The 26,832-nt window shown below is 48.9% G+C and overlaps 1 protein-coding gene across 1 annotated transcript in view; it reads right to left on the bottom strand.

The window, feature by feature from the left end:
• Positions 1-1,166: 1,166 nt before the first annotated feature.
• Positions 1,167-26,832, bottom strand: part of LOC141122107 (WD repeat-containing protein 97-like) — a gene marked incomplete at its 3' end in the record, with an annotated part of 37,245 nt that continues 11,579 nt past the window's right edge. Inside the window, exons 2-7 of the mRNA XM_073611938.1 lie at positions 17,019-17,608; positions 14,243-14,364; positions 12,369-13,014; positions 10,666-10,814; positions 5,968-6,204; positions 1,167-1,257 (exon numbers count right to left, since the gene is read on the bottom strand). Coding sequence (XP_073468039.1) covers positions 1,167-1,257; positions 5,968-6,204; positions 10,666-10,814; positions 12,369-13,014; positions 14,243-14,364; positions 17,019-17,608 — 1,835 coding nt within the window. The remainder of the gene's footprint in view (positions 1,258-5,967; positions 6,205-10,665; positions 10,815-12,368; positions 13,015-14,242; positions 14,365-17,018; positions 17,609-26,832) is intronic.

The following is a 26,832-nucleotide window of genomic DNA, read 5'->3' as shown; positions in this document are numbered from 1 at the left end:
ATAGGACATGTGATCAGGTACAGAGTACACAATACATGATTATACGGGGGTAGTGTATGACATGTTATAGGACATGTGATCAGGTACAGAGTACACAATACATGATTATACGGGGGTAGTGTATGACATGTTATAGGACATGTGAGGAGGTACAGAGTACACAATACATGATTATACGGGGGTAGTGTATGACATGTTATAGGACATGTGAGGAGGTACAGAGTACACAATACATGATTATACGGGGGTAGTGTATGACATGTTATAGGACATGTGATCAGTACAGAGTACACAATACATGATTATACGGGGGTAGTGTATGACATGTTATAGGACATGTGATCAGTACAGAGTACACAATACATGATTATACGGGGGTAGTGTATGACATGTTATAGGACATGTGATCAGTACAGAGTACACAATACATGATTATACGGGGGTAGTGTATGACATGTTATAGGACATGTGATCAGGTACAGAGTACACAATACATGATTATACGGGGGGTAGTGTATGACATGTTATAGGACATGTGATCAGGTACAGAGTACACAATACATGATTATACGGGGGGTAGTGTATGACATGTTATAGGGACATGTGATCAGTACAGAGTACACAATACATGATTATACGGGGGTAGTGTATGACATGTTATAGGACATGTGAGGAGGTACAGAGTACACAATACATGATTATACGGGGGTAGTGTATGACATGTTATAGGACATGTGATCAGTACAGAGTACACAATACATGATTATACGGGGGTAGTGTATGACATGTTATAGGACATGTGATCAGTACAGAGTACACAATACATGATTATACGGGGGTAGTGTATGACATGTTATAGGACATGTGATCAGTACAGAGTACACAATACATGATTATACGGGGGGTAGTGTATGACATGTTATAGGACATGTGAGGAGGTACAGGGGATGACAGGAAGAAATATACAAGAATTGAGGGTCCAGTCGGAAATCATGTTGTGTTTTTTCAGGATGGAGCACCAAACATTTACAGATCAGATCCTCACAAATTGTTGTGGAATCTCCAATCAGTTATATTTGTGGATTTGGATATTTTGGACAAGTCAGAAATTCCTGGGAATGTCTTTGGAAATCACCATGTTATCTATAGAAGAGATCTGAACAGACCTGATGAGTTGGTTTTGGTAATTCCACACACGGATCCGTCCATCTCTTCCACACGTGGCCAGCAGATTGAGGGCAGGAGAGCAGCACAGACCTGAGGAGACAGAAAGCCACGTACACGTCTCATACACGTCTCATACACGTCTCTCGTACACGTCTCGTACACGTCTCATACACGTCTCATACACGTCTCATACACGTCTCATACACGTCTCTCGTACACGTCTCGTACACATCTCGTACACGTCTCTCGTACACATCTCGTACACGTCTCTCGTACACGTCTCATACACATCTCGTACACGTCTCGTACACGTCTCGTACAACATCCCACTCGGCCCATCCTGAGATCTCTAACAAGTCATCTTATGTATGAACCAGAGTATAGACCCCAAATGTCACCAGAAATGACCAAAGAACCTGGAAAGGGGGGATGGGTTCAACTGGATCCAAGAAGAGGAGGAGATGGGTTCATTTTCAGTCATGTGAAACACCCCATAGAAATATTGACTTTTTCTACAGATAAATGTCTGTCACACACACACACACACACACACACACACACACACACACACACACAATGGTCTACAGATAAAGGTGATTTTATATATACTGTAAATATATATATATGTAGGGCCCGGCTCCTGATGGGCAGGTGATATCTGTGTAAATTTAAGTTTGAAGCTGTAGTTTGGCTCAGACTAATGATGGTAAATTCTCTGGTTTCTGTATCAGTTCAGCTGGGTTGTGTCAATTTCCACTTGGCTGTGGATGTTGCTGTGGCCACCGGTAAGTGTTGGAAATGCAACAGGCTGGATGTATTGGGTACCCCTTTTACTCAGAAATAACCCGGTGGGAGTGGTTCACTTGCCGTGCATTCTGGGTAAGGGTACTTAAAGTACAGACGCCAATTGGTCGGGGTTCGTTGTTCCTGACCTGGAGGCCCTCCTGGCCCAGGGTGTGCTGTGGCAGCTCCGCTGTCTCCGGGCCAGCTGGCCAGAGGCTTTGTTACTACAGAAGTAGGCCCAGGAGTTCTGGGGCCTGCTGATCCAGAGGTTGGTGCTGTGCTGTCTTGGGGCCGGCTCGCCCGAGGCTTTGTTACTACAGAAGTAGGCCCAGGAGTTCTGGGGCCTGCTGATCCAGAGGTTGGTGCTGTGCTGTCTTGGGGCCGGCTCGCCCGAGGCTTTGTTACTACAGAAGTAGGCCCAGGAGTTCTGGGGCCTGCTGATCCAGAGGTTGGTGCTGTGCTGTCTTGGGGCCGGCTCGCCCGAGGCTTTGTTACTACAGAAGTAGGCCCAGGAGTTCTGGGGTCTGCTGATCCAGAGGTTGGTGCTGTGCTGTCTTGGGGCCGGCTCGCCCGAGGCTTTGTTACTACAGAAGTAGGCCCAGGAGTTCTGGGGCCTGCTGATCCAGAGGTTGGTGCTGTGCTGTCTTGGGGCCGGCTCGCCCGAGGCTTTGTTACTACAGAAGTAGGCCCAGGAGTTCTGGGGTCTGCTGATCCAGAGGTTGGTGCTGTGCTGTCTTGGGGCCGGCTCGCCCGAGGCTTTGTTACTACAGAAGTAGGCCAAGGAGTTCTGGGGTCTGCTGATCCAGAGGTTGGTCCTGTGCTGTCTTGCCTGCGGGGAGAAGCCGATCGATCAGAGAAGTCCTCCCCTGGTCTCCTCCAGAGGTGATTGAGCAAAGTATGCTGGTATCTCAGGAGGAACCTGGAAACCCAATCAGGGGATGCAACCTGCATCATCTAACTCGCAGTATCACCGGGTCGGCTGAAAGAATCTGGTACTGTACAGCTAAACTTAAAATCTAATCAAAGTTTAGTTACACCATCCTGTGGCAGAGGATTGTATAACGACCGAAATGATATTCTGTGTTTTTCATCAAGTCTGTGGCAGAGATTGTGTTCAAGTATTGAGGTCCGTGAGAGAGGTCTATCCGGTGATTGCTATATCCAGTTGAGGAGACCGTTAGTCCTCTGGACAAGTAGAAATACCCGCAATCTAAGGTACCTGAATCTCCCTAAATCCTACACCCCTGTTCTTTTTCCCTCCTCACCATTGCGACCCCCTGTGATGGACACGAGGCAACGCTAAGCCCAATCAAAACCAGCAGCTCCTTCGGGGGAAGTGCCACACACATATATACATATATATACACACACAGGAGGCAGGGCGGGGCAGTAAAGTTCCGCCTTTACTGAAGGCTGCCGTTCTACATCACTAACTGAAGACGGAGGTAAGGGAACTGTGCCAGGATTAGAGTCTGCCCCCCCCCCCCCCCATCTTCTTCATCCTCCGTCCCACTCCATGGCCATTCTCCGCTCCTAAAATCCAATCCGGAGCTGCTGAGTAAATGTAGATCGTCTAGCAGTTGCTGCTGTCAACAAAAGCCATCAGTTTATTAATCACTTCCCACCCACAGTAGATGTATTGCAAGCGGCACCGCTCCGTACTATATGTCGAAGTGCACATGCGCACAGCAGTGCGATCCCGTGACCACAGCGGCCGGGGTATCACGTCACCACAGCGGCCGGGGTATCACGTCACCACAGCGGCCGGGGTATCACGTCACCACAGCGGCCGGGGTATCACGTCACCACAGCGGCCGGGGTATCACGTCACCACAGCGGCCGGGGTATCACCTGACCACAGCGGCCGGGGTATCACGTGACCACAGCGGCCGGGGTATCACGTGACCACAGCGGCCGGGGTATCACGTGACCACAGCGGCCGGGGTATCACGTGACCACAGCGGCCGGGGTATCACGTGACCACAGCGGCCGGGGTATCACGTGACCACAGCGGCCGGGGTATCACGTGACCACAGCGGCCGGGGTATCACGTGACCACAGCGGCCGGGGTATCACGTGACCACAGCGGCCAGGGTATCACGTGACCACAGCGGCCGGGGTATCATGCGATTGCTACGATTGGTAATAGGGGAATCACATGGTTACAATGTTAACAAAACTGCCATGAACTGGAGTCAATCACAGAAAGTCAACAGTAGGCCGTCATGAATGGAAAGTTTTTCATGATAGATAACTATTGCTTAGAACAGTGTTCATCACTATTATAAGCAATAATCAGGACCGGCGCTACCTATAGGCAAGGTAGGCGCTGTCCTAGAGCGCAGTCAGGGAGCCACGCCCAGGCGCTGACTGGGCCGGGAGGCAGGGTGCCAAAAACCCGCGGGCCGATCTGATGCCCTCATAAAAAGGCAGCAGCAGCAGCTCAGCTTTACTTTAGTATATATTCTGGCCAGCCAAGACCCGCTTGTTCCCCCGCAGGCCGCTACTGCCCACACTGGTTGCTAAGACCGCCTGCTGCCTGGCATCTAACAACCAGTGATATCACGAGGAAGAGAGCGAGGCCCCAGCACTCAGAGTGAAGGAGGATTTCACTTCCTCCTCCTCCGCACCTAGTGCATTTTGGCTCCACCCACCTCCTCCCTTCATCTTCTCCGGCACGGAGCCTGACTGAGGGAAAGGAACTGCGCCGGGATTAGAGCAAATCTCAAGAGACTATCGATCTGCCTGAGGTGAGGACTGGCACCGTGGATTGATTGAAACGTATGTGTCATGTGGAGCACAAGCATGTGTGTCATGATGAGGGAGTATGTGCTGGCAGCAGAGGATAGATAACACCCTCGGAGGGATGGGGGGAGGAGGTGGTCACATCCTTAAATCTCAGGGGTTCATGCTGGGACTTGTAGTCCTAACCTTTTAGGGATATGAACCCCTAAAAATGAAGGACTACAGGTCCCAGCATGAACCCCTCAGCGCTAAGGATATGTCACAGCCCCCAACCCCCCCAACTAGTGAAGGTCTACAGGTCCCACTATCCAAGCATGAAACCCTCAGAGCTGAGGATGCGTGCCCCTGGCCCCCCAACTAGTGAAGGACTACAGGTCCCACTGTCCCAGCATGAACCCCTCAAAGCTGAGGATGTGTGCCCCCGGCCCCCCAACTAGTGAAGGACTACAGGCCCCACTATCCCAGCATGAAACCCTCAGAGCTGAGGATGTGTGCCCCTGGCCCCCCAACTAGTGAAGGACTACAGGTCCCACTGTCCCAGCATAAACCCTCAGAGCTGAGGATGTGTGCCCCTGACCCCCCCAACGAGTAAAGGACTACAGGTCCCACTGTCCCAGCATGAACCCCTCAAAGCTGAGGATGTGTTCCCCTGGCCCCCCAACTAGTGAAGGACTACAGGTCCCACTATCCCAGCATGAAACCCTCAAAGCTGAGGATGTGTGCCCCTGGCCCCCCAACTAGTGAAGGACTACAGGTCCCACTGTGCCAGCATGAACCCCTCAGAGCTGAGGATGTGTGCCCCTGGCCCCCAACTAGTGAAGGACTACAGATCCCACTGTCCCAGCATGAAACCCTCAGAGCTGAGGATGTGTGCCCCTGGCCCCCAACTAGTGAAGGACTACAGATCCCACTGTCCCAGCATGAAACCCTCAGAGCTGAGGATGCGTTCCCCTGCCCCCCCAAATAGTGAAGGTCTACAGGTCCCAGCATGAACCTGTGAGATCTAAGGGGTCAAATCCTTAGATGTAAATGTTTTTATTATGTTATATGTTTGTAAGATTTTTAAAAAAACAAAAATGTACACTCTAATGTCCCATGCTATTATAATTATACATTTATATAGCTCTGACATATTCTGGAGTGTAGTACTTATTTAGCAATATGTCTTTTTATTGGGGGAGGAAACATACAAAACAATACAGAGAGATCCTGGTGGGAAGTGAAGAGAAGATCCCAGCAAGGGACGTGTCAATCCCTAAGCCACAATCTTACCTGTTATTTGGTCCTGATGGTCATCACTTGGTGGATGGTCCTTCCTAGTCTTTGTCCTCAGACAATACTGTACCAGGCTGTATGAGGCATTGGAGGTGTCATGGAAGGCCACAAAGAGCTGGGACTTGAAGCTGCACATTTGTCCCACTGGTTGGGAGCAGAAGAAGCTCATATAAAGACTCAGACTTTCCTCAGCATGGGCAAAAAACCTCCAGACCTTCACTGTCAGATCTGATCCTGAGGAAGAAAAGCAACAAACTCTGTTCACAGTACTGAGGGTTCATTGAGAAGAAAAGATTTACAAAACCAACGGAAAAGAGGAGAAAACAGAGTAATGGACACGAGGAGACCACAAGAACTGGCATCAGGTCCAAGGACCTAACATCCTGACCAAAACTTGAGGCTCTAATGCTCCAATCCTGGATGTCTGATATATGGGATCCTCCCAAACATGCTAAAAATGAGGCCTTATATCATGTGAGATGTGTACCTTGTGTACAGGCGGTGCTAGGTGTAGGTGTAGGCACAGTTTACCTTTTCTTCCTATATTTTTAGCTTTATTGACATGTCATAAAAACAGCAAGGAAAAGAGGAGCCAACCATTACCATAGAGATGACTGAGAGTGAGGAAAAGAGGAGCCAACCATTACCATAGAGATGACTGAGAGTGAGGAAAGGAGGAGCCAACCATTACCATAGAGATGACTGAGAGTGAGGAAAAGAGGAGCCCTATCATTACCATAGAGATGACTGAGAGTGAGGAAAAGAGGACCCCTATCATTACCATAGAGATGACTGAGAGTGAGGAAAAGAGGAGCCAATCATTACCATAGAGATAACTGAGAGTGAGGAAAAGAGGACCCAATCATTACCATAGAGATGACTGAGAGTGAGGAAAAGAGGACCCAATCATTACCATAGAGATGACTGAGAGTGAGGAAAAGAGGACCCCTATCATTACCATAGAGATAACTGAGAGTGAGGAAAAGAGGAGCCAATCATTACCATAGAGATGACTGAGAGTGAGGAAAAGAGGAGCCAACCATTACCATAGAGATGACTGAGAGTGAGGAAAAGAGGAGCCAATCATTACCATAGAGATGACTGAGAGTGAGGAAAAGAGGAGCCAATCATTACCATAGAGATGACTGAGAGTGAGGAAAAGAGGAGCCAATCATTACCATAGAGATGACTGAGAGTGAGGAAAAGAGGACCCCTATCATTACCATAGAGATGACTGAGAGTGAGGAAAAGAGGACCCCTATCATTACCATAGAGATGACTGAGAGTGAGGAAAAGAGGACCCCTATCATTACCATAGAGATGACTGAGAGTGAGGAAAAGAGGACCCCTATCATTACCATAGAGATGACTGAGAGTGAGGAAAAGAGGAGCCAATCATTACCATAGAGATGACTGAGAGTGAGGAAAAGAGGAGCCAATCATTACCATAGAGATGACTGAGAGTGAGGAAAAGAGGAGCCAATCATTACCATAGAGATGACTGAGAGTGAGGAAAAGAGGAGCCAATCATTACCATAGAGATGACTGAGAGTGAGGAAAAGAGGAGCCAATCATTACCATAGAGATGACTGAGAGTGAGGAAAAGAGGAGCCCTATCATTACCATAGAGATGACTGAGAGTGAGGAAAAGAGGAGCCAATCATTACCATAGAGATGACTGAGAGTGAGGAAAAGAGGAGCCAATCATTACCATAGAGATGACTGAGAGTGAGGAAAAGAGGAGCCAACCATTACCATAGAGATGACTGAGAGTGAGGAAAGGAGGAGCCAACCATTACCATAGAGATGACTGAGAGTGAGGAAAAGAGGAGCCCTATCATTACCATAGAGATGACTGAGAGTGAGGAAAAGAGGACCCCTATCATTACCATAGAGATGACTGAGAGTGAGGAAAAGAGGAGCCAATCATTACCATAGAGATAACTGAGAGTGAGGAAAAGAGGACCCAATCATTACCATAGAGATGACTGAGAGTGAGGAAAAGAGGACCCCTATCATTACCATAGAGATGACTGAGAGTGAGGAAAAGAGGAGCCAATCATTACCATAGAGATGACTGAGAGTGAGGAAAAGAGGAGCCAATCATTACCATAGAGATGACTGAGAGTGAGGAAAAGAGGACCCCTATCATTACCATAGAGATGACTGAGAGTGAGGAAAAGAGGAGCCAATCATTACCATAGAGATGACTGAGAGTGAGGAAAAGAGGAGCCAATCATTACCATAGAGATGACTGAGAGTGAGGAAAAGAGGAGCCAATCATTACCATAGAGATGACTGAGAGTGAGGAAAGGAGGAGCCCTATCATTACCATAGAGATGACTGAGAGTGAGGAAAAGAGGAGCCCTATCATTACCATAGAGATAACTGAGAGTGAGGAAAAGAAGAGCCAATCATTACCATAGAGATGACTGAGAGTGAGGAAAAGAGGAGCCAATCATTACCATAGAGATGACTGAGAGTGAGGAAAAGAGGAGCCAATCATTACCATAGAGATGACTGAGAGTGAGGAAAAGAGGAGCCAATCATTACCATAGAGATGACTGAGAGTGAGGAAAAGAGGAGCCAATCATTACCATAGAGATGACTGAGAGTGAGGAAAAGAGGACCCCTATCATTACCATAGAGATGACTGAGAGAGGAAAAGAGGAGCCAATCATTACCATAGAGATGACTGAGAGTGAGGAAAAGAGGAGCCAATCATTACCATAGAGATGACTGAGAGTGAGGAAAAGAGGAGCCCTATCATTACCATAGAGATGACTGAGAGTGAGGAAAAGAGGACCCCAATCATTACCATAGAGATGACTGAGAGTGAGGAAAAGAGGAGCCCTATCATTACCATAGAGATGACTGAGAGAGAGGAAAAGAGGAGCCAATCATTACCATAGAGATGACTGAGAGTGAGGAAAAGAGGAGCCAATCATTACCATAGAGATGACTGAGAGTGAGGAAAAGAGGAGCCAATCATTACCATAGAGATGACTGAGAGTGAGGAAAAGAGGAGCCAATCATTACCATAGAGATGACTGAGAGTGAGGAAAAGAGGAGCCAATCATTACCATAGAGATGACTGAGAGTGAGGAAAAGAGGAGCCAATCATTACCATAGAGATGACTGAGAGTGAGGAAAAGAGGAGCCAATCATTACCATAGAGATGACTGAGAGTGAGGAAAAGAGGAGCCAATCATTACCATAGAGATGACTGAGAGTGAGGAAAAGAGGACCCCTATCATTACCATAGAGATGACTGAGAGAGGAAAAGAGGAGCCAATCATTACCATAGAGATGACTGAGAGTGAGGAAAAGAGGAGCCAATCATTACCATAGAGATGACTGAGAGTGAGGAAAAGAGGAGCCCTATCATTACCATAGAGATGACTGAGAGTGAGGAAAAGAGGACCCCAATCATTACCATAGAGATGACTGAGAGTGAGGAAAAGAGGAGCCCTATCATTACCATAGAGATGACTGAGAGAGAGGAAAAGAGGAGCCAATCATTACCATAGAGATGACTGAGAGTGAGGAAAAGAGGAGCCAATCATTACCATAGAGATGACTGAGAGTGAGGAAAAGAGGACCCCTATCATTACCATAGAGATGACTGAGAGTGAGGAAAAGAGGAGCCAATCATTACCATAGAGATGACTGAGAGTGAGGAAAAGAGGAGCCCTATCATTACCATAGAGATGACTGAGAGTGAGGAAAAGAGGAGCCAATCATTACCATAGAGATGACTGAGAGTGAGGAAAAGAGGAGCCAATCATTACCATAGAGATGACTGAGAGTGAGGAAAAGAGGAGCCAATCATTACCATAGAGATGACTGAGAGTGAGGAAAAGAGGAGCCAATCATTACCATAGAGATGACTGAAAGATGAGGGGGAGGGGGATTTCCTGCTCATGTGTAATCAATACTAATATTTGGAGAGGCCGGGTCTCCTCTAGTGACACCAGCAATATCATTTCACCCTTTCTAATTCCAGGAGATAGGATACTGTCACCCTAAGGGGTCTTCTAGGTAATGGCGGGGTAGAAGGGGCACACAGGATACTGTCACCCCAAGGGGTCTTCTAGGTAATGGCGATATTGAAGGGGCACACAGGATACTGTCACCCTAAGGGGTCTTCTAGGTAATGGCGGGGTAGAAGGGGCACACAGGATACTGTCACCCCACGGAGTCTTCTAGGTAATGGCGATATTGAAGGGGCACACAGGATACTGTCACCCTAAGGGGTCTTCTAGGTAATGGCGGGGTAGAAGGGGCACACAGGATACTGTCACCCTAAGGGGTCTTCTAGGTAATGGCGGGGTAGAAGGGGCACACAGGATACTGTCACCCCAAGGGGTCTTCTAGGTAATGGCAGGGTAGAAGGGGCACACAGGATACTGTCACCCTAAGGGGTCTTCTAGGTAATGGTGATATTGAAGGGGAACACAGGATACTCTCACCCTAAGGGGTCTTCTAGGTAATGGCGGGGTAGAAGGGGCACACAGGATACTGTCACCCTAAGGGGTCTTCTAGGTAATGGCGGGGTAGAAGGGGCACACAGGATACTGTCACCCCAAGGGGTCTTCTAGGTAATGGCAGGGTAGAAGGGGCACACAGGATACTGTCACCCTAAGGGGTCTTCTAGGTAATGGCGGGGTAGAAGGGGCACACAGGGTGACTTACCTGCAGATATGATGTAGTTGTTCTTTGGGTCACATGACAGAGAGGTCACCTGGGTGGGGCTGTGTGCTGTAGTCTGGTAGAGGATTTTGCAGGAATACCAATCACAGACACTCAGACTTCCATCATCGCTCCCAATTATCGGGAAAAACCTGCAAATCAAATCATTACATTTCTACAGAAACAGCAAACCGAGCACCACCACAAAGTATGAATAATAGTAATGAGGGCACAAAGTGACAGGGTGTCATTGTTCTGGGACCCCCAAGTGACAGGGTGTCATTGTTCTGGGACCCCCAAGTGACAGGGTGTCATTGTTCTGGGACCCCCAAGTGACAGGGTGTCATTGTTCTGGGACCCCCAAGTGTCAGGTGTCATTGTTCTGGGACCCCCAAGTGTCAGGGTGTCATTGTTCTGGGATCCCCAAGTGTCAGGGTGTCATTGTTCTGGACCCCCAAGTGTCAGGGTGTCATCGTTCTGGGACCCCCAAGTGTCAGGGTGTCATTGTTCTGGGATCCCCTCCAAGTGTCTGTTTCTTCATTCGGGGACCCAGCATGTCATGGAACCCCCTAAGTGCTCTTCAGGATGCCTGTGTTCTTAGATCCTCAAGTGTTCAATGATCCTTCTAACACAGACATCATACAAATCAGAGGAAAATAAAGAAAGGCATCATTCCCCAATATCCTCTAAGTGGACAGTCCCACCATTATTCCCCAACATCCTCCCAGGTGGACGGTCCCACCATTATTCCCCAAACTTCCCCCAATGGAAAATCTTTCCATCATTCCCCAATATCCTCCCAGGGGAAGAATCCACCATCATTCCCCAATATCCTCCCAGGGGAAGAATCCACCATCATTCATCAATTATCTCACAGTGGAAGATCTCACCATCATTCATCAATATCCTCCCAGTGGAAGAATCCACCATCATTCATCAATATCCTCCCAGGGGAAGAATCCACCATCATTCATCAATTATCTCACAGTGGAAGATCTCACCATCATTCATCAATATCCTCAGAGCTGAAGACCTCACCATCATTCCCCAATATCTCCCCAGTAAAAGAATCCACCATAATTGCCCAATATCCTCCCAGTGGAAGAATCCATCACCATTCCCCAATATCCCCACAGTGGAAGATCTCACCATCCTTCATTAATATCCCTCCAGTGGAAGATCTCACCATCATTTCCCAATATCCTCCCAGTGGAAGAATCCACCACCATTCCCCAATATCCCCACAGTGGAAGATCTCACCATCCTTCATTAATATCCCTCCAGTGGAAGATCTCACCATAATTGCCCAATATCCTCCCAGTGGAAGAATGCACCACCATTCCCCAATATCCCCACAGTGGAAGATCTCACCATCCTTCATTAATATCCCTCCAGTGGAAGAACTCACCATCATTTCCCAATATCCTCCCAGTGAAAGAATCCACCACCATTCCCCAATATCCCCACAGTGGAAGATCTCACCATCCTTCATTAATATCCCTCCAGTGGAAGATCTCACCATCATTTCCCAATATCCTTCCAGTGGAAGACCTCACCATAATTCCCCAATATCCTCCCAGTGGAAGAATCCACCACCATTCCCCAATATCCCCACAGTGGAAGACCTCACCATAATTCCCCAATATCCTTCCAGTGGAAGACCTCACCATCAAGGCAGTTCAGCTTGAGAAGATAAAGTAATTTACCTGTTTGTCATTTCGCTGTCTAGGCCAGGTGGTCCTTTGTCTTCCCGCTGCATCACCACTTGCTTCCACTCTGCGACTGCCAACTCCTCATCCATAATGTTGGAGTAGAGAGTGAAGCACCGAGGAAGTGATTGGTCACTGTTAACTTTCACCTTGCTCAGGACACTCATAGGATTGACTAAGGCATTGGCTTTAAGGAGCTGTCCATCCTTCAGCAGAACACAAACAGTCTCTCTGTGTATACAGTAATCTGCCACCAACAATCTTTCATATCTCTGTAGTGAGAGTGTTGATATAAGATCTCCAGTAACCGCCGATATTACCCTCACTGTGCCATCTGAACACACACATAGACCTCTGGCAGGAAAGGGTCCCCCAACCACTTTCATATCCTTCACATTCGTTCCCAGAAGGCAGTGAAGTTTGTATAATTGTTGTATCTGCCAGATATGGATGTCAAAGCTGCTGTAACAGAGAACATGTTCTGCATTATCACCGAACGTTTCTATTCCAATCGGAGACCCGGATATCTCCAGTTCTTCAGATTGTTCCTGAGTGTTTAGGTCCCATGTCCGAATAGTTTTATCTTCAGAGCCTGAGATGAGAGTCCTTCTAGAGGTGCTCAGGGACAGAGCAGTGATGGGACCTAGGGGGTGGTGGACACAACCATTACATCATCCTACAATGTTACTGAACGTAATAGGACAGAGGAAAGACACCATTAGAGGTATTTATCCAATAAAACTTTCCATGATTGGTTAACTAGAGATCTGAGACACAATAAACCATCATACACAGAATGACTAAAGTGGTGTATGTTCTCTTCTACACGTTACAGTACACTCCATATTGGCCTCACCCCACTTCTATTCCACATCACTTCTCAGTACTGCCAGAATGACTAAAGTGGTGTATGTTCTCTTCTACACTTTCCAGTACACTCCATATTGGCCTCACCCCACTTCTATTCCACATCACTTCTCAGTACTGCCAGAATGACTAAAGTGGTGTATGTTCCTTCCTAACCTTATTCTAAGCTGAATCACTACTTACCCACACCACCACCATGCTTCAAAATGGTTTGACTCTACTTAACCTTTACAATGCTCTCAAGCCAAATCCATACTACTTTCACTGTACTATACTTCTGCTGTACTCTGCATAATGCTGGCCTCACCCTTCTACTCTACATCACTTTTCAGTACTTCCCTCACACTACTTCTACGGTACGCTCCATAATGCCCTCACCCCACGTCTACTCTACAATACATCACTTCTCAGTACTTCCCTCACACTACTTCTACTGTACTCTCCATAATGTCTTCACTCAACTACACTTCTATGCTATCCATAATGCCCTCACCCCACTTCTACTCTACATCACTTCTCAGTACTGCCCTCACACTACTTCTCCATATTGCCCTCACTCTACTACACTTCTATGCTATCCATAATGCCCTCACTGCACTTCTACTCTACATCACTTCTCAGTACTGCCCTCACACTACTACACTTTTGTACTCTCCATAATGCCCTCACCCCACATCTACTCTACATCACTTCTAAATACTGATGTCATTCTCCATCACTGCTAAGATTGCAATCTGACTTCTTTATATACTTCTGCCAGCTTACAACCCTCTACTTCACAATAATGTAACTGGGCAAGTTCCAATGATCATCTAGGTGAGGGGGGAACTGTTATTTTGATTGTATTTCTGGCCATTAATATTAGTCATATCATTTCATGATTATTACTGAAAATACATTTATTGTATAGATGCTGAACAAAGCTGGTCTAAAGGGTCAGTGTACTACTCCCTATTTCTGGGGTCAAGCACCAAATACTGTGATCTGTCAGATCTGTTCATTACCTGTATGTCCAACAAATACAGCTATGAGCTGCCCTTCACCACCCCACACTTTGACACTGCAGTCTCTGGATCCTGAAATCAGCAGATGGAGATTCTCCGAGTATACCAGGCTGGAAATTAATCTGTCAGGAAAACAAAACCCATTATACACAGCATCCAAAGACTAGTGACCCAACCCACCCCAACCCAACAATCCTACAGATGGAGATTCTCAGAGTATACTAGGCTGGAAATGAATCTGTGTCAGGAAAATTAAACACATTATAGATGGCATCCAAAGACTAGTGCACCCAACCCACCCAACCCAATCATCCTACAGATGGAGATTCTCAGAGTATATCAGGCTAGTAATTATCCTGTGTCAGGAAACAAAGCACATTATACACGGGATCCAAAGACTAGCAACCCAACTCGACCCAACCCAACAATCCTACAGATGGAGATTCTCAGAGTATAATAGGGTGGAAATGAATCTGTGTCAGGAAAATTAAACACATTATAGATGGCATCCAAAAGACTAGTGACCCAACCCAACCCAACAATCCTACAGATGGAGATTCTCAGAGTATATCAGGCTGGTAATTATCCTGTGTCAGGAAACAAAGCACATTATACACAGCATCCAAAGACTAGTGACCCAACCCAACCCAACCCAACAATCCTACAGATGGAGATTCTCAGAGTATACCAGGCTGGTAATTATCCTGTGTCAGGAAACAAAGCACATTATACACGGGATCCAAAGACTAGCAACCCAACTCGACCCAACCCAACAATCCTACAGATGGAGATTTTCAGAGTATATCAGGCTAGTAATTATCCTGTGTCAGGAAACAAAGCACATTATACACGGGATCCAAAGACTAGCAACCCAACTCGATCCAACCCAACCCAACAATCCTACAGATGGAGATTTTCAGAGTATACCAGGCTGGTAATTATCCACACATTATACACAGCATCCAAAGACTAGTGACCCAACCCACCCCAACCCAACAATCCTACAGATGGAGATTTTCAGAGTATACCAGGCTAGTAATTATCCTGTGTCAGGAAAACAAAGCACATTATACACGGGATCCAAAGACTAGTGACCCAACCCACCCCAACCCAACAATCCTACAGATGGAGATTTTCAGAGTATACCAGGCTGGTAATTATCCTGTGTCAGGAAACAAAGCACATTATACACAGCATCCAAAGACTAGCAACCCAACTCGACCCAACCCAACCCAACAATCCTACTGATGGAGATTCTCAGAGTATACCAGGCTGGTAATTATCCTTTGATCAGTCCATCTGCTGTAATTAATCTCTGTCAAGAGATTTACTAAAAATTGAGAATGTAAAATCTGGTGCAGCTGTGCATACAAACCAATCAGCTTCCAGGTTTTATTGCTAAAGCTTATTGGAAGAAGCTGAAGGTGAGCCTGGATCACATGGGCCAAATATTGGCTGGTATCAGCTAGTTCAACAGAAACCAGCCAACATTCGGCCCATGTGTACAGCTGTCCTTCCTTCCAGCAGGTCTAAGGACCATCTTTTATCAAAGGGACATGCTGGAAATCCCCTGGCAGCCAATGGCTATGACCACTGATCAGTGTGTCCTGGTGGCGGGGCGGCCCCCCTGACAGAACACAATAACTTAGCGGGTGAGAGCGGTGCACTAACATCTAATAGTTAGCACTGCAAACTCTCCGTTTTTATTTTGTTCAGCCTTCTGGGTTAACAAAACAAGACTCCCCGTGTGTACCCGGCCTTAGAATCTGATTGGCTCCCATACACAGCTAAACCAGATTCCGAGTGCTTCAGTTTTAGTAAATCTACCCCAGCATGTCCCAATAGCAGCGATTTGTACTTTTTTCCCCACTGATGAAGCACCCATAGTGACAGTTGTTTAATGCAGATAGGGGACCTGTATTATGGGTGTAGAACCCTGTAGCTTAGGCAGGGAGCTCCTCACAAATTTACTTGCCAGGAGTAGTTATCCTGGATGATTGTTAGAGATCCATTGATTTCTCCCTAAGTTTGGCCTTGTTGCACTTTTCTCTTCTACCGATAGGTGGACAGGCACTTGGTGGTACTAGATATGAGAAGGCCAACCCAAGGTCAGGTTATGGGTATATGGGGCATCTCAGCCAATGGGCAGGGGTTTTCTTGAATCCCTTGGCCTGCTTGGAGCACCTATATATTTGGGTGGAGTCGGGTGATGGATGTTCTGTGCCACCTGGACGGCTGTCGGAGTGGACGTGTGTCATACGCCCCGGGCTGCTAGGCCAGAAATTGGGCCTATCCTGGGCACATCTGGCTGCTAGGCTGTGTGAGGTCCTATCCAGAAGCAAGAGAGCAGCGCAGGGTTGGGATTGCGGCTTGCAGTCCAACCAAAAGTGACGATTCTGTCGGCCGGAGAACCTGTCAGTGGTCGGAGGTAGAAGGGAAGCTGTCACCACTAAGGGACCAACCACCATATTACCAGGGACCTCAGTGAGTAACTGAAGCAGTATTCTCACCAAATGGGCAAGGTGGAAAATCAGGAAACTTCAGGCAATGATCAAGTCAGGGACCCAACCGGCGGAGGTGACGCTTGTAGAGCAGCCTTGCGTGTCAAGCTGATCATTAGAATGTAAGCTCCTGTGGTACAGAGATTGATGCCACCAGTTCTGCGTTTTCTGTACCTATAGATATAAAAGCCCTGGGCCTGCTACTCATGGATTTACTACAAGATAACTCAGACGTGGACACAGGACAATCCTATACTGTAGGCGATATTATGCACCTGAAATGTAGATTCTTCCTCCGTCTCACCAGAGTTCCGTCCATCAGACTGAATTCCCACACGCTGGTCCCACACGCAGCGAAACATGTATGTGGATTCTGTGATTCTGTATCTAGAGCAAGAACTTCAACTTTGTCCTGATTCTTCATTGACTGACTCAGCGACTGTTCCCAGACCAATTTGTGTCCACTGTGACTAAACCTCCAGATGGAGACCCCACCAGCACCTCCACTCAGCAAGAGGTTCTTCCCTGGATCATAGGCACAACAGAGGACCTCTTCCTTCACAGGGATTTCTGACACCAGGGTGAAAGTCTTGTCTAGCAGTAAAAGCCCCTGCCGGTTCCAGGCCACGTAGAGTTGGACACCAGCTGCATACAGCAGACCAGAAATTGGCAATGACAACTTTCTCTGGCTCTGGACTCGGCCATCTTCATGGTGGACACAGACATTTCCATCAAAGTCCAGGGACACCAGACAATGCTGCCCCACCACATATTTCACACATTTCAGTTTGGCAGGGAAGGTGAGATGACGTACAGGCTGAAGACCATGTGTGAGCACCAAGGGTTTCGCATCCTCCTTCCTCATCTAAAGACCAAGAGAAAAAAAAAAAAAAAAAATAGAGTTTGTATTGTATACTCAATTCTTACTATCGCACTTGTCACCTGTAGAGTGTTCCTCCATTACAACCTTCCCCACAGGGGCAGAGTGTGTTTAGACAATTCAGGCTCTTCACTGTTCTGTACCATCCAACCATCAAACACTCCACCATCCAACCATATATAGTGTCTGCACCATCCAACCATACACTGCGCCGTACCACGAAACCATATACTGCGCGATCCAACCATACGCTGTACCATCCAACCATACACTGCGCCTGTACCATGAAACCATATACTGCGCGATCCAACCATACACTGCGCCTGCACCATCCAACCATACACTGTGCCTGCACCATCCAACCATACACTGCGCGATCCAACCATACACTGCGCCTGCACCATCCAACCATACACTGTGCCTGCAACATCCAACCATACACTGCGCGATCCAACCATACACTGCGCCTGCACCATCCAACCATACACTGCGCCTGCACCACGAAACCATATACTGCGCGATCCAACCATACACTGTACCATCCAACCATACACTGCGCCTGTACCATGAAACCATATACTGCGCGATCCAACCATACACTGTACCATCCAACCATACACTGCGCCTGTACCATGAAACCATATACTGCGCGATCCAACCATACACTGCGCCTCCACCATCCAACCATATATAGCGCCATCCAATCATACACTGTGCCTGCACCATCCAACCATACACTGCGCCTGTACCACGAAACCATATACTGCGCGATCCAATCATACACTGTACCATCCAACCATACACTGCGCCTGTACCATGAAACCATATACAGCGCGATCCAACCATACACTGCGCCTGCACCATCCAATCATACACTGTGCCATACAATCATACACTGCGCCTGTACCATCCAACCATACACTACGCCATACAATTATACACTGTGCCTGTACCATGAAACCATATTCTGCGCGATCCAACCATACACTGCGCCTGCACCATCCAACCATACACTGCGCCATACAATCATACACTGCGCCTGCACCATCCAACCATACACTGCGCCATACAATCATACACTGCGCCTGCACCATCCAATCATACACTGCGCCTGCACCATCCAACCATACACTGCGCCATACAATCATACACTGCGCCTGTACCATCCAACCATACACTGCGCCTGCACCATCCAATCATACACTGCGCCTGCACCATCCAACCATACACTGCGCCATACAATCATACACTGCGCCTGTACCATCCAACCATACACTGCGCCTGTACCATCCAACCATACACTGCGCCTGCACCATCCAATCATACACTGCGCCTGTACCATCCAACCATACACTGCGCCTTCACCATCCAATCATACACTGCGCCTGTACCATCCAACCATACACTGCGCCATCCAATCATACACTGCGCCTGCACCATCCAATCATACACTGCGCCATCCAATCATACACTGCGCCTGCACCATCCAACCATACACTGCGCCTGCACCATCCAACCATACACTGCGCCATCCAATCATACACTGCGCCTGCACCATCCAGCCATACACTGCGCCTGCACCATCCAACCATACACTGCGCCTGCACCATCCAACCATACACTGCGCCATCCAATCATACACTGCGCCTGTACCATCCAACCATACACTGCGCCTGCACCATCCAATCATACACTGCGCCTGCACCATCCAACCATACACTGCGCCATCCAATCATACACTGCGCCTGTACCATCCAACCATACACTGCGCCTGCACCATCCAATCATACACTGCGCCTGCACCATCCAACCATACACTGCGCCATACAATCATACACTGCGCCTGCACCATCCAACCATACACTGCGCCTGCACCATCCAACCATACACTGCGCCAAACAATCATACACTGCGCCTGTACCATCCAACCATACACTGCGCCTGCACCATCCAACCATACACTGCGCCATCCAATCATACACTGCGCCTGCACCATCCAACCATACACTGCGCCATCCAATCATACACTGCGCCTGCACCATCCAACCATACACTGCGCCTGTACCATTCAACCATACACTGCGCCATACAATCATACACTGTGCCTGTACCATTCAACCATACACTGCGCCTGTACCATCCAACCATACACTGCGCCATACAATCATACACTGCGCCTGCACCATCCAACCATACACTGCACCATCCAACCATACACTGCGCCTTCACCATCCAATCATACACTGCGCCTGCACCATCCAACCATACACTGCGCCATACAACCATACACTGCGCCTGTACCATGAAACCATATACTGCACGATCCAATCATACACTGCGCCTGCACCATCCAACCATGCACTGCGCCATACAATCATACACTGCGCCTGCACCATCCAACCATACACTGCGCCAAACAACCATACACTGCGCCTGTACCATCCAACCATACACTGCGCCTGTACCATCCAACCATACACTGCGCCATACAATCATACACTGCGCCTGTACCATCCAACCATACACTGCGCCATACAATCATACACTGCGCCTGTACCATTCAACCATACACTGCGCCTGTACCATCCAACCATACACTGCGCCATACAATCATACACTGCGCCTGCACCATCCAACCATACACTGCGCCTTCACCATCCAATCATACACTGCGCCTGCACCATCCAACCATACACTGCGCCATACAATCATACACTGCGCCTGTACCATCCAACCATACACTGTGCCTGTACCATGAAACCATATACTGCACGATCCAATCATACACTGCGCCTGCACCATCCAACCATACACTGCGCCTGTACCATCCAACCATACACTGCGCCTTCACCATCCAACCATACACTGCGCCATACAATCATACACTGCGCCTGCACCATCCAACCATACACTGCGCCTGCACCATCATACACTGCGCTTGTACCATCCAACCATACACTGCGCTTGTACCATCCAACCATACACTGCGCCATACAATCATACACTGCGCCTGCACCATCCAACCATACACTGTGCCTGCACCATCCAACCATACACTGCACCTGCACCATCCAACCATACACTGCGCCAAACAATCATACACTGCGCCTGTACCATCCAACCATACACTGCGCCTGCACCATCCAACCATACACTGCGCCATCCAATCATACACTGCGCCTGCACCATCCAACCATACACTGCGCCTGTACCATTCAACCATACACTGTGCCTGCACCATCCAACCATACACTGCGCCATCCAATCATACACTGCGCCTGCACCATCCAACCATACACTGCGCCATCCAATCATACACTGCGCCTGCACCATCCAACCATACACTGCGCCTGTACCATTCAACCATACACTGTGCCTGCACCATCCAACCATACACTGCGCCATCCAATCATACACTGCGCCTGCACCATCCAACCATACACTGCGCCATCCAATCATACACTGCGCCTGCACCATCCAACCATACACTGCGCCTGTACCATTCAACCATACACTGTGCCTGCACCATCCAACCATACACTGCGCCATCCAATCATACACTGCGCCTGTACCATCCAACCATACACTGCGCCATCCAATCATACACTGCGCCTGCACCATCCAACCATACACTGCGCCATCCAATCATACACTGCGCCTGCACCATCCAACCATACACTGCGCCTGCACCATCCAACCATACACTGCGCCATCCAATCATACACTGCGCCTGTACCATCCAACCATACACTGCGCCATCCAATCATACACTGCGCCTGCACCATCCAACCATACACTGCGCCATCCAATCATACACTGCGCCTGCACCATCCAACCATACACTGCGCCTGTACCATCCAACCATACACTGCGCCTGTACCATTCAACCATACACTGCGCCATACAATCATACACTGTGCCTGTACCATTCAACCATACACTGCGCCATACAACCATACACTGCGCCTGTACCATGAAACCATATACTGCACGATCCAATCATACACTGCGCCTGCACCATCCAACCATACACTGCGCCATACAACCATACACTGCGCCTGTACCATGAAACCATATACTGCACGATCCAATCATACACTGCGCCTGCACCATCCAACCATGCACTGCGCCATACAATCATACACTGCGCCTGTACCATTCAACCATACACTGCGCCTGTACCATCCAACCATACACTGCACCATCCAATCATACACTGCGCCTGCACCATCCAACCATACACTGCGCCATACAACCATACACTGCGCCTGTACCATGAAACCATATACTGCACGATCCAAACATACACTGCGCCTGCACCATCCAACCATGCACTGCGCCATACAATCATACACTGCGCCTGCACGATACAATCATACACTGCGCCTGCACCATCCAACCATACACTGCGCCAAACAACCATACACTGCGCCTGTACCATCCAACCATACACTGCGCCATACAATCATACACTGCGCCTGTACCATTCAACCATACACTGCGCCTGTACCATCCAACCATACACTGCGCCATACAATCATACACTGCGCCTGCACCATCCAACCATACACTGCGCCTTCACCATCCAATCATACACTGCGCCTGCACCATCCAACCATACACTGCGCCATACAATCATACACTGCGCCTGTACCATCCAACCATACACTGTGCCTGTACCATGAAACCATATACTGCACGATCCAATCATACACTGCGCCTCCACCATCTAACCATACACTGCGCCTGTACCATCCAACCATACACTGCGCCTTCACCATCCAACCATACACTGCGCCTTCACCATCCAACCATACACTGCGCCATACAATCATACACTGCGCCTGCACCATCCAACCATACACTGCGCCTGCACCATCATACACTGCGCTTGTACCATCCAACCATACACTGCGCCTGTACCATCCAACCATACACTGCGCCTGTACCATCCAATCATACACTGCGCCTGCACCATCCAACCATACACTGCGCCTGCACCATCCAACCATACACTGCGCCTGCACCATCCAACCATACACTGCGCCTGCACCACGAAACCATATACTGCGCGATCCAACCATACACTGTACCATCCAACCATACACTGCGCCTGTACCATGAAACCATATACTGCGCGATCCAACCATACACTGTACCATCCAACCATACACTGCGCCTGTACCATGAAACCATATACTGCGCGATCCAACCATACACTGCGCCTCCACCATCCAACCATATATAGCGCCATCCAATCATACACTGTGCCTGCACCATCCAACCATACACTGCGCCTGTACCACGAAACCATATACTGCGCGATCCAACCATACACTGTACCATCCAACCATACACTGCGCCTGTACCATGAAACCATATACAGCGCGATCCAACCATACACTGCGCCTGCACCATCCAATCATACACTGTGCCATACAATCATACACTGCGCCTGTACCATCCAACCATACACTACGCCATACAATTATACACTGTGCCTGTACCATGAAACCATATTCTGCGCGATCCAACCATACACTGCGCCTGCACCATCCAACCATACACTGCGCCATACAATCATACACTGCGCCTGCACCATCCAACCATACACTGCGCCATACAATCATACACTGCGCCTGCACCATCCAATCATACACTGCGCCTGCACCATCCAACCATACACTGCGCCATACAATCATACACTGCGCCTGTACCATCCAACCATACACTGCGCCTGCACCATCCAATCATACACTGCGCCTGCACCATCCAACCATACACTGCGCCATACAATCATACACTGCGCCTGTACCATCCAACCATACACTGCGCCTGTACCATCCAACCATACACTGCGCCTGCACCATCCAATCATACACTGCGCCTGTACCATCCAACCATACACTGCGCCTTCACCATCCAATCATACACTGCGCCTGTACCATCCAACCATACACTGCGCCATCCAATCATACACTGCGCCTGCACCATCCAACCATACACTGCGCCTGCACCATCCAACCATACACTGCGCCATCCAATCATACACTGCGCCTGCACCATCCAGCCATACACTGCGCCTGCACCATCCAACCATACACTGCGCCTGCACCATCCAACCATACACTGCGCCATCCAATCATACACTGCACCTGTACCATCCAACCATACACTGCGCCTGCACCATCCAATCATACACTGCGCCTGCACCATCCAACCATACACTGCGCCATCCAATCATACACTGCGCCTGTACCATCCAACCATACACTGCGCCTGCACCATCCAATCATACACTGCGCCTGCACCATCCAACCATACACTGCGCCATACAATCATACACTGCGCCTGCACCATCCAACCATACACTGTGCCTGCACCATCCAACCATACACTGCGCCTGCACCATCCAACCATACACTGCGCCAAACAATCATACACTGCGCCTGTACCATCCAACCATACACTGCGCCTGCACCATCCAACCATACACTGCGCCATCCAATCATACACTGCGCCTGCACCATCCAACCATACACTGCGCCATCCAATCATACACTGCGCCTGCACCATCCAACCATACACTGCGCCTGTACCATTCAACCATACACTGCGCCATACAATCATACACTGTGCCTGTACCATTCAACCATACACTGCGCCTGTACCATCCAACCATACACTGCGCCATCCAATCATACACTGCGCCTGCACCATCCAACCATACACTGCGCCAAACAACCATACACTGCGCCTGTACCATCCAACCATACACTGCGCCATACAATCATACACTGCGCCTGTACCATTCAACCATACACTGCGCCTGTACCATCCAACCATACACTGCGCCATACAATCATACACTGCGCCTGCACCATCCAACCATACACTGCGCCTTCACCATCCAATCATACACTGCGCCTGCACCATCCAACCATACACTGCGCCATACAATCATACACTGCGCCTTCACCATCCAACCATACACTGCGCCTGCACCATCCAACCATACACTGCGCCATACAATCATACACTGCGCCTGTACCATCCAACCATACACTGTGCCTGTACCATGAAACCATATACTGCACGATCCAATCATACACTGCGCCTGCACCATCCAACCATACACTGCGCCTGTACCATCCAACCATACACTGCGCCTGTACCATCCAACCATACACTGCGCCTTCACCATCCAACCATACACTGCGCCATACAATCATACACTGCGCCTGCACCATCCAACCATACACTGCGCCTGCACCATCATACACTGCGCTTGTACCATCCAACCATACACTGCGCTTGTACCATCCAACCATACACTGCGCCATACAATCATACACTGCGCCTGCACCATCCAACCATACACTGTGCCTGCACCATCCAACCATACACTGCACCTGCACCATCCAACCATACACTGCGCCAAACAATCATACACTGCGCCTGTACCATCCAACCATACACTGCGCCTGCACCATCCAACCATACACTGCGCCATCCAATCATACACTGCGCCTGCACCATCCAACCATACACTGCGCCTGTACCATTCAACCATACACTGTGCCTGCACCATCCAACCATACACTGCGCCATCCAATCATACACTGCGCCTGCACCATCCAACCATACACTGCGCCATCCAATCATACACTGCGCCTGCACCATCCAACCATACACTGCGCCTGTACCATTCAACCATACACTGTGCCTGCACCATCCAACCATACACTGCGCCATCCAATCATACACTGCGCCTGCACCATCCAACCATACACTGCGCCATCCAATCATACACTGCGCCTGCACCATCCAACCATACACTGCGCCTGTACCATTCAACCATACACTGTGCCTGCACCATCCAACCATACACTGCGCCATCCAATCATACACTGCGCCTGTACCATCCAACCATACATTGCGCCATCCAATCATACACTGCGCCATCCAATCATACACTGCGCCTGCACCATCCAACCATACACTGCGCCTGCACCATCCAACCATACACTGCGCCATCCAATCATACACTGCGCCTGCACCATCCAACCATACACTGCGCCTGCACCATCCAACCATACACTGCGCCTGCACCATTCAACCATACACTGCGCCATACAATCATACACTGTGCCTGTACCATTCAACCATACACTGCGCCATACAACCATACACTGCGCCTGTACCATGAAACCATATACTGCACGATCCAATCATACACTGCGCCTGCACCATCCAACCATACACTGCGCCATACAACCATACACTGCGCCTGTACCATGAAACCATATACTGCACGATCCAATCATACACTGCGCCTGCACCATCCAATCATACACTGTGCCATACAATCATACACTGCGCCTGTACCATCCAACCATACACTACGCCATACAATTATACACTGTGCCTGTACCATGAAACCATATTCTGCGCGATCCAACCATACACTGCGCCTGCACCATCCAACCATACACTGCGCCATACAATCATACACTGCGCCTGCACCATCCAACCATACACTGCGCCATACAATCATACACTGCGCCTGCACCATCCAACCATACACTGCGCCTGCACCATCCAACCATACACTGCGCCATACAATCATACACTGCGCCTGTACCATCCAACCATACACTGCGCCTGCACCATCCAATCATACACTGCGCCTGCACCATCCAACCATACACTGCGCCATACAATCATACACTGCGCCTGTACCATCCAACCATACACTGCGCCTGTACCATCCAACCATACACTGCGCCTGCACCATCCAATCATACACTGCGCCTGTACCATCCAACCATACACTGCGCCTTCACCATCCAATCATACACTGCGCCTGTACCATCCAACCATACACTGCGCCATCCAATCATACACTGCGCCTGCACCATCCAATCATACACTGCGCCATCCAATCATACACTGCGCCTGCACCATCCAACCATACACTGCGCCTGCACCATCCAACCATACACTGCGCCATCCAATCATACACTGCGCCTGCACCATCCAGCCATACACTGCGCCTGCACCATCCAACCATACACTGCGCCTGCACCATCCAACCATACACTGCGCCATCCAATCATACACTGCGCCTGTACCATCCAACCATACACTGCGCCTGCACCATCCAATCATACACTGCGCCTGCACCATCCAACCATACACTGCGCCAT

The sequence above is a fragment of the Aquarana catesbeiana genome, unplaced genomic scaffold (genome assembly GCF_042186555.1).
Source record: "Aquarana catesbeiana isolate 2022-GZ unplaced genomic scaffold, ASM4218655v1 unanchor245, whole genome shotgun sequence".
NCBI lineage: Eukaryota > Metazoa > Chordata > Amphibia > Anura > Ranidae > Aquarana > Aquarana catesbeiana.
The sequence above is the reverse complement of the archived record's forward strand: the minus strand, read 5'-3'. Positions and strand labels throughout refer to the sequence as shown.